The 13,853-nt window shown below is 39.7% G+C and overlaps 1 protein-coding gene across 2 annotated transcripts in view; it reads right to left on the bottom strand.

The window, feature by feature from the left end:
* Nucleotides 1–11,498: 11,498 nt before the first annotated feature.
* The window catches only part of LOC131802479 (uncharacterized), a 36,600-nt gene continuing 34,245 nt past the window's right edge, over nt 11,499–13,853 (bottom strand). For both annotated transcript variants that reach the window (XM_059122831.1, XM_059122830.1), the window contains one exon: nt 11,499–12,939. In XM_059122831.1, coding sequence (XP_058978814.1) covers nt 12,041–12,934 — 894 coding nt within the window. In that variant the 5' untranslated portion in view covers nt 12,935–12,939 and the 3' untranslated portion in view covers nt 11,499–12,040. The remainder of the gene's footprint in view (nt 12,940–13,853) is intronic.

Here is a 13,853-nt window from a genome sequence, read left to right as displayed (position 1 = left end):
CTACTAGTATCGCGGAAACGAGGTATGTTATGGGACACAAAAGATTTATTCACATGTAAATACTAGAGTGCTCTACCGATAGCCACTTGTGGTTTTCCAGCCAAATATAAAGAAATCACACTAACACGCTTGAATTCCATCACGAATAATTTTGTACCCTTGTAAACAAAATGAGCTGTCTCTGTAATTTTAACAGATGTCGGACGAGTGGCTTAGAACTCACAGTAGTCTGAAGTTTGTTGCAGATTTTTCATCTCACCCTGTATATATATATATATATATATATATATATATATATATATATATATATATATATATATATATATATATATATATATATATATATATATATATATATATATATATATATATGTGTGTGTGTGTGTGTGTGTGTATATATATATATATATACAGGGTGAGATGATAAATCTGCAACAAACTTCAGACTACTGTGAGTTCTAAGCCACTCGTCCGACATCTGTTAAAATTACAGAGACAGCTCATTTTGTTTACAAGGGTACAAAATTATTCGTGATAAAATTCAAGCGTGTTGGTGTGATTTCTTTATATTTGGCTGGAAAACCACAAGTGGCTATCGGTAGAGCACTCTAGTATTTACATGTGAATAAATCTTTTGTGTCCCATAACATACCTCGTTTCCGCGATACTAGTAGTGTAGCCCGACGTCAAGGAAGCAGAAATGGTTCGAAAAGTAAAGAAGCGACTTGATCGAAACCCGCGGCGCAGTGGCCGAAAAATGGCTCGTGAGCTGAACATATCCCAATATATTATTCGGCAAATATTGAAAAATGAGCTCGGGGTAAAGCCATTGAAATTCCAAAAAGTGCAAGAACTTACACCGCAACAGAAAGTAAATTAACTCAAAAGAGCTAAAGAGTAACGTGTGACGGTTCCATTGGCAGTTTGAAGGCCATAATTCGTGCCGAAGGTGACCAATTCGAACAAATCTAAACTTATTCTATAATTTGATGCTATTTCCGACATGTTATTTCTATGCTATTTCTTACCCTGTATCAAACCGAAAAAATTCAAAATATTGCTCAATGATATGAAAGTTGCGACTTCGACCCTAGATTGACCAACACATCAATGTGGAGCTTATATCAAAGCGTTGGACTTCTATTTTCGTTTAGCAAATGTTCATTCAATAAGAAGCCAAAATGTTAAATTACGGACCATTTTCTCGGAAAGCAGGATTGGGGTTAGTGACGTTCCGAATATTAAGATTAACCCTATATGAGGGCAATATCGAATCCTCTCAGAACCTGAAACACTAGAATACTTATTTGACTGGAAAATACTTCTCAAAGCATTAAAACACTTAGAATCTTCAGATAACGTTATAATGAGGTTGTGACTAAAAGAGAACCAATACAACGTGTTAGTCTGGTAGAGTTTTAAATATTTTGTCGGATACGTCGGTGAGCCAAAGTTACACAATTATTGACGAAAATATTTCTCCCATCTAAATATTGGAGCTTATTCGGTCGAAAGAAATATCCAAAATGACGAGTGTCAGGTAATGGAATCATTTGAGGGCTGTACCTAAACGTGGACTGATATACCTATCAATATCAATTATCATATAAATAAAGTATACAAATGTGCCAAGTTTCAAACATCTATCTTAAAAAATGTCATAACCTCTGTCCCTTGACGGCAAGCAGATGACATAGTTAAATGTTGAATTTCTCTCTCGGGATTCCCAAAGAATATTTCGGCGTATTGCAACTGATAACAAAATATTTTACAACCATCTTATAATCTTGAGTATTAAAGAGTAGTCGGAAAATGTGATTTGATCCTGCCAAACACATAATATATAAATTATTTAATATCACAGTTTGGCTTGTTTGTTCGGGACACCGTAGTATTTTGTTGCTGCAAAATGGCCAGGATTTATCCCTTTATTGTTGTTTTTATAAAAACAACGTTTGTTTATTAGTGGAGAACGATGGTAATGTTTACTAGGGGGTAAGGCAGAGAATACTAGGTTTCGGAAAGAGCCACCAATCCTCATCAGCTCCCTTGTTTTTTGTCTGGGATATTCTCCCCAGAAGTTATTTTAAAAATAACTACTATGACAAAAAACATCGTAAGCTCAATGGAAGAGGAACCAAAGAATTAAATAAAACTGAAATTCTTTTGGAAAGTCTTCTAAATCTTACAACCGCACTTATAAACATTTACATCTTTCTCCAGACAAAAAACAAGGGAACTGATGAGGATTGGAGGCTCTTTCCGAAACCTAGGTATTCACTGCCTTACCCCCTGGTAAACATTACCATCATTCTCCACTAATAAACAAACGTTGTTTTTATTAAAACAAAAATAAAGGGCTAAAGCCTGACCATTTTGCAAAAACGAAATACTATGGTATCCCGAACAAACAAGCCAATACTGTTCTATTAATAGACAAGGCACGTTCGACGAAGGGATTTTTGTTGTAACAAACAAAATCAACTTACATGGTTACATGGTTCGTTCAGATTGAACGAAAGCATAATAAGTGGAGAAAGATGTAAATGTTTATAAGTGCGGTTGTAAGATTTAGAAGACTTTCCAAAAGAATTTTAGTATTATTTAATTCTTTGGTTCCTCTTCTATTGAGCTAACGATGTTTTTTGTCATAGAAGTTATTTTTAAAATAACTTCTGGGGACAATATCCCAGACAAAAGCAAGGGAACTGATGAGGATTGGTGGCTCTTTCTGAAACCTAGGTATTCCCTGCCTTACCCCCTGGTAAACATTACCATCGTTCTCCACTAATAAACAACAACATTATTTAATATCCAATATGGGTTTATTGGGCTTTTATGGTCAAGTTAATTAAATGAAAATAAACGAATTTATTTCATATTCTGCTCAACGTTTCGTTGGCTTGTTTCCAACTTTTTCAAGAGCGTTTTTTATTGAATTCTGGTTATAAAAGAGAAACATATTTCATTATTAAAATTTTGTTTGGTGACATATTGCACTTTAAATTTAACTTACATCAATAATTATTCATTATTTATTTCTTATTAATATTAATAAAACGGGACTCCACAACATTTAATTAATATAAAGTAAAAACAAGTAAAAAAACATTAAGTTCGGCCGGGCCAAACTTTTAATACCCTCCACCTTAGGGTAAAAGAAACATTAGAAGAAATGTGGCAAAAACCATTGAAATGCCGAATATCGGGAGGTACCGTTATATGGGGGCTACACCAAAACGTGGACCTATAATTACAATGTTCCGCCACACGAACTAGGACCCATTATGATCAGCAAATACCAATTTTTAGACAAATCCGTGAATAAATGTGGCAAAAAACTAAAATACCGAATATCGGGAGGTACCTTTATATGGGGGCTATACCACAATCCGTAAAAAAATGTGGCATAAATCATCAAAATACCGAATATCGGGAGGTACCGTTATATGGGGACTATACCAGAACGTGGACCGATACATCTCATTTTCAATACCAACCATCCTAGACACAATGCAAATAGCTCTGCTAAATTTTGGCGCTCTATATATATATATATATATATATATATATATATATATATATATATATATATATATATATATATATATATATATATATATATATTAATCTGAGTGCTTGGTTTTGAAGTTTTACACAATATTTTCTGCCATTCTCTTCTGGCCTTCTTTTTTTAGACACGAGTTTTCGAATGGTCGATGGTTTGTAGGAATTATTCTCTGGTTTAGGAAAGATAGTGGGAGTAAAAACATTAACAGCGGTGTTGACTACCGAACTAAATATTTTAACTACATAGTCAATTTATTTTTGGTACTTAAGGAAAGTGTTAAACTTGACATGTGTACTGACATAATCGGGGGAAGTTACGAATTGAAGATCCCTTAATGTTATTATTTTTGGGAAATGGTCTTACAACAAGTCAAACGACTTTACCACGGATATTTGTTTCCTCTTATTATTCTTTGTTATCGCTAAATAAATTATGTAAGGACGGTAGATATCACATCCGGACGAAATGGAGTTTAAAAGTTGACTTGAGACGTTTGCGTTACAAAAACAGAATCGAATTTCATGTATTTTTGCTTTAACACGATTTGCATTGGCATAGATTGATTTCTCATAATTTCTTGATAAGATTTTTTATGTGGATATATACAGAGCATCGTCTATAGTTTGAATTATGGTTTCCACCGCAATTGCTGCACTTCTTGACGTTTGAATCGGCTTTAGGATGAGGACATTCCAACGATTTGTGGAGATCGCCGTACATTGTACATTGAGGTTGGCCTTTCCTTTTTTTGAGGTTCTTCTATTTTCACTGAACGATTACAAACAAGCCTAGGGTTAAAAATTCGATCCGATTATGTCCTCTATTGGTTTAGAACTATGAAGCCCTTTAAATATGACGACTAGTACTTTTCAGCTCTTGAGTTGCTAGGTTCTTTTCAGAATCCAGAGCACGAACTGGGTCCTTATAATGTGACTCAGTACAAGTTCGTATTTTTGTCTCTTGGAGATTTCCTCACTTGATAGATACCACATGGAAATTATACTTACTCAACATTTGGAAGAGCTTGTTTAAGAGTGTAATTACCAAATATGGGTATTTCTGTGGAGTAGAAAGCTGGTTATACTGCTGTTTTGGATAGAAAACTATTCCGTGGAATTCGAAATAATTTACTCTCGTTTTGCAGATGTGGATAAGGAAAAAGGAAAGGAAATAAAACGAGCGTATTAGTTTAGTTTGAAAGAACAATTCTGTTTCTTTATTTAGAATTCAAATTTGAAGATTTGAATAGCGCTTACCAAATTCAAACACAAACGGACATATTGAGTGATTGAGCGCTACAGCACAAGCACAACTTACGAGTGCGCGCGAAACTTAGCTTTTGAATTAGGGTGACCAGATCATCAAACTTTCGCATGAACATTACCGGCCCCTTGCAGTATCACTGCAATAAAAGAATGAAACGGAAAACCCGTGTGTGTCCCCACTGCTTACAATACAAGTGATGTAAAGTAATGAATGAAATGGATATGAGATTATAGTAAGTAAGAAATATAATGATGAAACAGCGGGAGGATTACATCTAACATCAGCGCCGAAAGGAATCCGAACTCGCATCTGTAACTTCAGGAGGGACATCTGGAAAGATAAAGTTTGTGCTTTGGGGGAAAAGGAAAACAATAGTGCATTCTTCAGTTCATGTTTATTAGTAATTCATTTGAGTTTAGAAAAGAGAATAGAGAAAAAAAAGATAGGGATGTCCCAATTATGAACATAGCCCATATATCGCCCAACCAAACACCGCGCTCTGAGCCGTTGGCAACCCGCTCCTCGCATATACCCCTTCAGACACGACCTTCGGATATAGGTCTACTCCAATCACTATGTCGACCCCTGCAGATTGATAAAACGTGGGGTCTGCAAAGAACAAATGAGGGAAGTTCCTTTTGAACTCCTCCGGGAGTGATTCAGCTGGCGTCTTTGTCGTGATCCGATTGTCAACCAGGAATGTGCCCTCAATCTTCACCTTCGAATCAAACCTCGAAAATAATGTCAGTTGGCATACCGTCTCAATACTGGGATCGTATTAATCGAAGAACAAGCTGATTTCCACCATGAATAGTGATATTGTGAATGAATAGAACATAGAAACGAGCTAGCTTGCAATTGTATGGAAGAATGATTGGACGCTTCTCATCATCAGGAATGCCAGGAGTTGATTCTAAACGTCCGCATGAACGGATAATCCCCTTAGAGTCAAGGTACGGATTCAAGCATAGAAGGGAACTGGACGTAGAAATCGGTTTCCTGAGCGATAGGGATCTGTACTCCTCTGGAAAACTGAACTTTTGATACCATCGGATAAGAATATTCCGACCTCCAATGATATCGGAATTACAGAGTGGTTGTGCACCAGGAGAACGGTAACGAGGATGGAAACGATGAAGGAAACGATACACATATGAAAAAACTCGCAATGCTCGTTGATATGATGAAATCTTCCCCACAATATCGTCCGTCGCCTTGAAATAGGAAAAATGAACACGAACGGGTTTTCGTTCGACGCTGGTTACGGACAGTTCTTCAGTAGCAAAGTCTGGCCACTGATCTGGAGACTCTCGTAACCAAACCGGCCCGTGCCACCAGAGATCATTATCAATGATATCGGATGGGAAGAGACCGCGGCTTGCTAAGTCTGCTGGGTTGGATTCGGAAGGAACATGATGGAACTTAGAAGGATCCACCACTTGAACAACATTGGAAACACGATTGGCTACGAACGTTAACCAATGGCATGGCGGTTTGGAAAGCCAGGAGAGAACGATTGTCGAGTCTGTCCAGCAGAACAAGGAATAATTAGGAAGATCGAGAGTCGGAAGTAACGTATCAATCATCTCTGCTAAGAGGACAGCCCCACAAAGCTCTAGACGTGGAATGGATAACGTTTTGACTGGAGCAACTCTTGTTTTGGAATACACCAGGTGTGTGAATACGGAGGTACCTCGAGCTATTCGCACATATATAGCGGCCGCGTATGCCTTTTCAGAGGCATCGCAAAACCTATGAAATTGAACTTCAGCGGAAGGAACATAATGGAGCCATCTTGGAATTCGAACTTGATCAAGATTCGAGTAGTTGGATTGAAATATCTTCCACTGGGACAATGTGGCCGGACTGATAACTTCGTCCCAATCCGTACCATCGGACCATATTCTCTGCATTATAATTTTTGCCACAACGATGCATGGGGAAAGCCAGCCTGCAGGATCGAACAGTCTGGAGATCTGAGAAAGAACTTCCCTCTTGGTATAGGAACATGAAGACGGAAAAGGCGTTGTGACAAAGAAAAATGAATCTGAACGAGCGTTCCAACGAATTCCTAGCGTTTTCGCTGTGCTACTATCGTCGAAATTTAGGAAATCTTCACACAACAAATGGTCATTTGGAAGACCCGCTAGAATATCCTTTGTGTTCGCTGTCCATTTTCGAAGGGAGAAACCAGCTGATGCCAGAGCGGATTTAAGCTCGTTTCTGGATTGAACTGCTTCGGAAATTGAATGTGCACCAGAAAGTACATCATCCACGTACATATAATTACGGATAATCGAGCTTGCCTTCGGATGGCTAACTTGGACATCATCAGCTAGTTGAAGAAGTGTGCGAATAGCCAAGTACGGAGCACAATTGACACCAAATGTGACAGTTTGTAGCTCGAAATCTTGGATGCTTTCACCTGGGTGGTTGCGGAATACAATTCTTTGGAACGGAGTATGATCGGAATGGACGAGAATTTGGCGGTACATTTTTTGGATGTCAGCATTGAACACGTAGCGGAATAAACGCCATTTGAGAATTAGCGTGGTCAAATCATTCTGCAACACTGGACCTGTATGCAAAATGTCGTTAAGACTTTGACCATTGGATGAAGCAGAAGACGCATTGAATACCACACGAACCTTTGTGGTAGAACTCTCCGGTTTAATAACGGAATGATGAGGCATATAGTAGTGGAGGGTATCGCTATTGGAACTCGGAGCCTGAACCGGAATCATATGGTTCAGCTGTATGTACTCTTTAACAACCTGATCATACTCTATCTTGAAATTTGGATTTCGGAGTAGGCGGCTCTCGTTGCGAAGGAATTGAGAGACCGAGCTTGGACGGGAGTGTCCTAGGAGTTTACTATTCGGAAAACCTTCCTTAAAGGGAAGACGAACGACATACCTGCCATCTTTGTTCCTCGCGGTAGTTGAAGCAAATAATTCTTCACAGAATTTATCGGAATTAGAAACAAATTTCTTTCTGGGGCAACTCTCTACCTCCCAGAAACGGCAAATATCCTTATCAAGAGAAATCTCACAGAAGTTAGAGACGACAGTGGAAGTAGTCGGACCCGAAATAGGAATTGGACCAGTGAGAATCCATCCGAAGATGGTCTCTTGGCCTATTAAGGAATCGCACACATTGTGCATAACCCCTGATCTCATTATTTCCGGAATAAAATCACCTCCAATTAGCAGATCAATAATGGAACTCTTATAGAAATGTGGATCTGCTAGCTTGATGTTGGGAAGACGAGCGAATAAGGACGTCGGCAGAGTCTGTGATGGTAGATCTCCCGACAAATGGGGAAGTACAAACGCCTGCACGGAAACTTGCATGGAATTGTCAAATCTGGAGCATAAAAGAACACTGCAAAGTTTTTGAACGGAAGCTGCAGTGGTATTATTGAGGCCGGAAATCTGAACGTTCGTTCGTTCATAGGGAAGCTTTAATTTGTTGAAGAATTTCTCGGATACAAATGTTCCTTGGGAACCGGAATCAAGAAGAACCCGTGCTTGATATGAAACACCTAAGTGCATGACATTTACAAGCGCGGTCCCCAATAATACTCCCCTAGAACTCGTCGTGAAGCAGGATTGGATAACTCCGTTCCCAGAACTAGTGGACTGTACGGAATTAGGAGTGAATGGAACAGAGCTGGCGTTCAGATTGGCGCTACTATTTGAGTTGGAAGAAGGATTGGATGGTCGTGAATGCACTGAACTATCGTGAAGCATTGTGTTGTGTCTCTTTTGGCACTCGAAACAATTGTTTTTGCTAGTGCAATTCCGGACATGATGTGTTTTGGAGAAACAATTCAGGCATAACCCCTGCTTTTTCACCTCGGACATACGATTTTTAATGTCCATTGCTATGAATCGAGGACACTTCCGAAGAATATGTAAAGAATTGGTGCACAATGGACACTTCGGAGCAGAAACCTTAGTCTGGAAAGAACTGAATTTCGAACCTTTCGGATTTGGTTTGGAATTGGATTTACCTTTGTTGTCCTCAGATTTTGAATTGTTTCGCATTTCTGAAACGGACTCAAGGGTACGATACCGATTTGTGAGGAAGGAATCAAGGTCTTCCCACCTAGGAAGTGATGTTTTATCTGTCAGACCTTGCTCCCACAACGTCAGAGTTGAGTCTGGAAGGCGATTGGAACAAAGGAAGACGAAAACTGGATCCCAACTTGTGACGTCGATATCGTATAATGCCAGCGCAGATATACAGGAATTAATATCGCGTTGAAGGTCCTTTAGCGCAGAAGCAGATTCAGATTTAATGAAAGGAAGATTGAAAAGAACCTTCAGTTGACCATTTACCAGAATTCGTTTATTTTCGAACCTCGAACACAAGTTCTGCCAAGCCAATTGGAATCCCTGGTTAGTCAATGGAGACCTTTGGACTATATCACGTGCTTCACCTTTGGTCTTCTGAGATAAGTGGAATAAACGCTCAACTGGACTGAGCCTGGAATTTTTGATGTACACAGCCGTGAACATGTCTCGGAATGTTGTCCATGACATATAATCTCCATCAAAGATTTCCGTGTCGCACGGAGGAAGGTGGAACGAATGACTAGAGCTTTGCTCTGCACGGTTGTCTGAAATGGGACTGCCGCCGGTTGACGCTGGAGAAGCAAACGGATCTTTTGAAACAGGTGGAGGCTGAAAACTTTCCAAAAGTTCTGTCAACCGCGCTAAACAGGTACAATAAGTCACATATGTGCTATTGTACTTAGCCTGGAATGTGTCTCGATTTGAAGCTACATCCTCACCACCCTCTTCCTCATCACCTTCTTCATTAGCTTGCTCAATCATGAATAGATCAAAGGAAGACTTGGCCTTTTCCCACAAGCCCGTGCACTCGGAAATATGGACCTTGACTAACTGAGCGGAAGTCGCCGGGATAGTTCCATCGCCGATACCAGCATTGAATGCAACCAGCTGGTCGGCATTACGAATGAAAGCGTCTAACGACATTGTTGGAAGGAGTTATGAAGAGGAACTTACGAAAATTGGAACTTTTCTTAAGTCGAAACTCAGCAGAAACAGCGAAATTGTTGGAATTCTCGAGGATATTGGAAAAAAAAGTTCGAAAATGAACGGAAATTCGGAAAATCGAGTGGTTTGATGATGTTTTCTTATAGAAAATACGACCTCTAGCGTCGAAAATCACGAGTATACAACAGAACAGGAAAAATAATTCACCAAAGTATGAAATTTACAGAAAAGAATTACAGAAAAGAATTTTGAAGCAAAAAAATCAGTTTTTCCAGGTCTTTTCAGCAGTGAAAAGCGACCTCTAGCGGCGGTATTGAGCACTACGTATCTGAGACAGCAAATAAGCCCAGCAGGATTGAAGAAATGTTCAAAAAATATTACAATTCACGAAAAATTTAGAAAAAATAGCGAAAAATGGGAATTTTGAAGATATTTCCTTATTTACAGGGCGACACCTAGTGGCGATTATGGACACTTCAGATGACGACAAGTGGTAGGAGAATACTCTGGTGTAAACGGACCCGCAATAATGGCGGAAACCCAGAAAAAATCGGAAAAAATTGATAAAAAGTAATACTTTTCGGCTATTTTTATATAAATAGCGCCCTCTAGCGGCCAAATGATGAATTATTAGTCTGCAAGACTAAATTATTCCAACACTTCACGGCTATATATATGTTAATATAGAATAATATATAGGTGTCACAAACAGGTTGTAGTGCGACCATATAAACGGACCGACTGTAGGGTGTGCGTTTATTAAAGAGCGCAACGAAGAGAATATTTCAATCACTGTTGAGTGAAAATAATGAATAGACACTGTGGTGGCTGAGTGGACGAACAACTCAACAGCGGCCAACAAGGAATGATAGTAGTATGTGTGCTTATGTGTGGATGAATAGTTAGCTTGCTGACGAGAATATCCAGTAGTGGGAATCTCTCTAACAACAACAACTACAGTGGTAGAGTAAAACGGAGATGGATAATATTCATAAACACAAAAACAAGTAGAAATGGCTTAGCGGCAAAATAGAAAAATAGAAATATGAAGAATAAACACACTGTCGCGAATTGGAAATAAATAAATATTTGAATATTATTTAAATTAATGGAAATTTAAACGGGAAAATAATTGAAATTATATTAATGGAAGGAAAAATATTTTTCAACTAAATTCGATTAAAAATATTTAAAGGAAAATTTTAATATTTTATGATGATTTGGAAGTAATTTTAACTTTAAACTTTGGAGTTAAAAAATCGGAACACTGTGCGTTGATAGAAACAAAAAAAGGGAAAATATCAATTTGCTGACGGCAAAACGCACTTTGAGTTAATCACTTGGATATTGAATCGCACTATTGAATTTCACTTTTGAATGATTAAAGCACAAACTTACCTTGATTTTGATGGAGAAAATGGATAAGGAGTATAGTATGGATGATTGGCAATTTTGGCACGGCAGTTAAATCCGGTTCGAATGGACCAAATGTATTTACCAAATATGGGTATTTCTGTTGAGTAGAAAGCTGGTTATACTGCTGTTTTGGACAGAAAACTATTCCGTGGAATTCGAAATAATTTACTCTCGTTTTGCAGATGTGGATAAGGAAAAAGGAAAGGAAATAAAACGAGCGTATTAGTTTTGTTTGAAAGAACAATTCTGTTTCTTTATTTAGAATTCAAATTTGAAGATTTGAATAGCGCTTACCAAATTCAAACACAAACGGACATATTGAGTGATTGAGCGCTACAGCACAAGCACAACTTACGAGTGCGCGCGAAACTTAGCTTTTGAATTAGGGTGACCAGATCATCAAACTTTCGCATGAACATTACCGGCCCCCTTGCAGTATCACTGCAATAAAAGAATGAAACGGAAAACCCGTGTGTGTCCCCACTGCTTACAATACAAGTGATGTAAAGTAATGAATGAAATGGATATGAGATTATAGTAAGTAAGAAATATAATGATGAAACAGCGGGAGGATTACATCTAACATCAGCGCCGAAAGGAATCCGAACTCGCATCTGTAACTTCAGGAGGGACATCTGGAAAGATAAAGTTTGTGCTTTGGGGGAAAAGGAAAACAATAGTGCATTCTTCAGTTCATGTTTATTAGTAATTCATTTGAGTTTAGAAAAGAGAATAGAGAAAAAAAAAGATAGGGATGTCCCAATTATGAACATAGCCCATATATCGCCCAGCCAAACACCGTGCTCTGAGCCGTTGGCAACCCGCTCCTCGCATATACCCCTTCAGACACGACCTTCGGATATAGGTCTACTCCAATCACTATGTCGACCCCTGCAGATTGATAAAACGTGGGGTCTGCAAAGAACAAATGAGGGAAGTTCCTTTTGAACTCCTCCGGGAGTGATTCAGCTGGCGTCTTTGTCGTGATCCGATTGTCAACCCGGAATGTGCCCTCAATCTTCACCTTCGAATCAAACCTCGAAAATAATGTCAGTTGGCATACCGTCTCCTCTCTCAGGGTCAGCGTGTTTAACTTTATCTTCTCCACAAACGCTCTCGAAACTCTGCTGACCGGCGAAGCGGAATCCAAGAGATACCTGGCCACATTCTTCGCATCAATCCTCACCAGGACGGTAGGCAACAAAATGGTCCGATTCTGCTGGATCAAAGATGTTAGGGACCCCCTTTTCGCTGGTGCCGGTGCAGACGCAGGTTGGCGACGAGCCGCCGTAGAAGTCGACGGCTGCGGTGAAGGGGACCGAGAACTGGCTCCGGAACTAACCGAGGGCGCATGTCGTGGTAAAATCTGATCGCGGACTTTGGGATCGACGTGAAGGAGAGTGTGGTGAAACTTCTTGCAATGGCGACACCCCTTGTCACTGAAGAACGACCCATTTGAGTGATCTACTGCCAAGCAATTCACGCAGTATTTGTGCTGACGGACAGTATCTAAGCGTTCCGACATGTTCATATCCAGGAACTTGTGGCATCGACGCAACGCATGAGGACACTGGCAGAGAGGGCATAGAAACTGTCGTTTATATGGAGCTGGATTGGAATGACTGCGTTTATTGTTGTTGGAAACGTGTTTGGGCATGGTAGCTAAGGACAAGGTAAGGACAGAACAACATAGGACGGAAAGAAATAAAAAGAAATTCGGAACTTAGTTATCGGAAAGGACAACAAGTTTTGTAATTGGACGAGTGATAACGCCTTTCTGAGTCACAAGATCTGCGACACGAACATGGCCATCAGAGCCGCGATACGTCTTGAAAACCCTACCCAGACGCCATGAATTTGGCGGAAGATTCTCATCATATATGGCGACCAGTGTGTTCTCTTCAATATCTTTCTCAGGAGTCTGCCACTTGTGGCGCTTTTGAAGCTCACGGAGATACTCTGTTTTCCACCGAGCACAGAAACTCTGATGGATCGCTTTCAAACGTTTCCAACGATTTATCAAGGAAATTGGACTCTCCTCAATATTTGGATCAATAGGAGCTAAAATGGGAGTCCCGATGAGGAAATGACCTGGCGTCAACGCAGCAAAATCAGTTGGATCGCTGGAAATAGGAGACAATGGACGAGAGTTTAAACAGGACTCAATTCTGGAGAGAAGTGTCGAAAACTCTTCAAACGTGAACTTGTAGGAGCCGGCGAACTTTCGGAAATGGGTTTTGAAACTCTTAACCCCAGCTTCCCAGAAGCCACCCATATGAGGTGCTCCGGGTGGAATGAAGTGCCAACTCAGATTTTGGACGGAAAAAATTTCTATTAGCGATGTGCGAGAGGCTTGGATAAATTCTCTCGCCAGTATTTTGGACGCCCCCACGAAGGTCGTACCGTTATCTGAATACAGATGTGCTGGACATCCACGCCGTGAAACAAATCTATGGAAAGCCGCCAAGAACGTGGGAGTGGAAAGATCGGATGTTGCCTCCAGATGAATCGCTTTGGTCGAGAAACAAACGAAAACGCACGCATACCCTTTCGTGATCCGACATGCGCGACCGCAA

The sequence above is a fragment of the Musca domestica genome, unplaced genomic scaffold (genome assembly GCF_030504385.1).
Source record: "Musca domestica strain aabys unplaced genomic scaffold, Musca_domestica.polishedcontigs.V.1.1 21, whole genome shotgun sequence".
Lineage (NCBI taxonomy): Eukaryota > Metazoa > Arthropoda > Insecta > Diptera > Muscidae > Musca > Musca domestica.
This window is presented reverse-complemented; position numbering and strand designations above follow the sequence as displayed.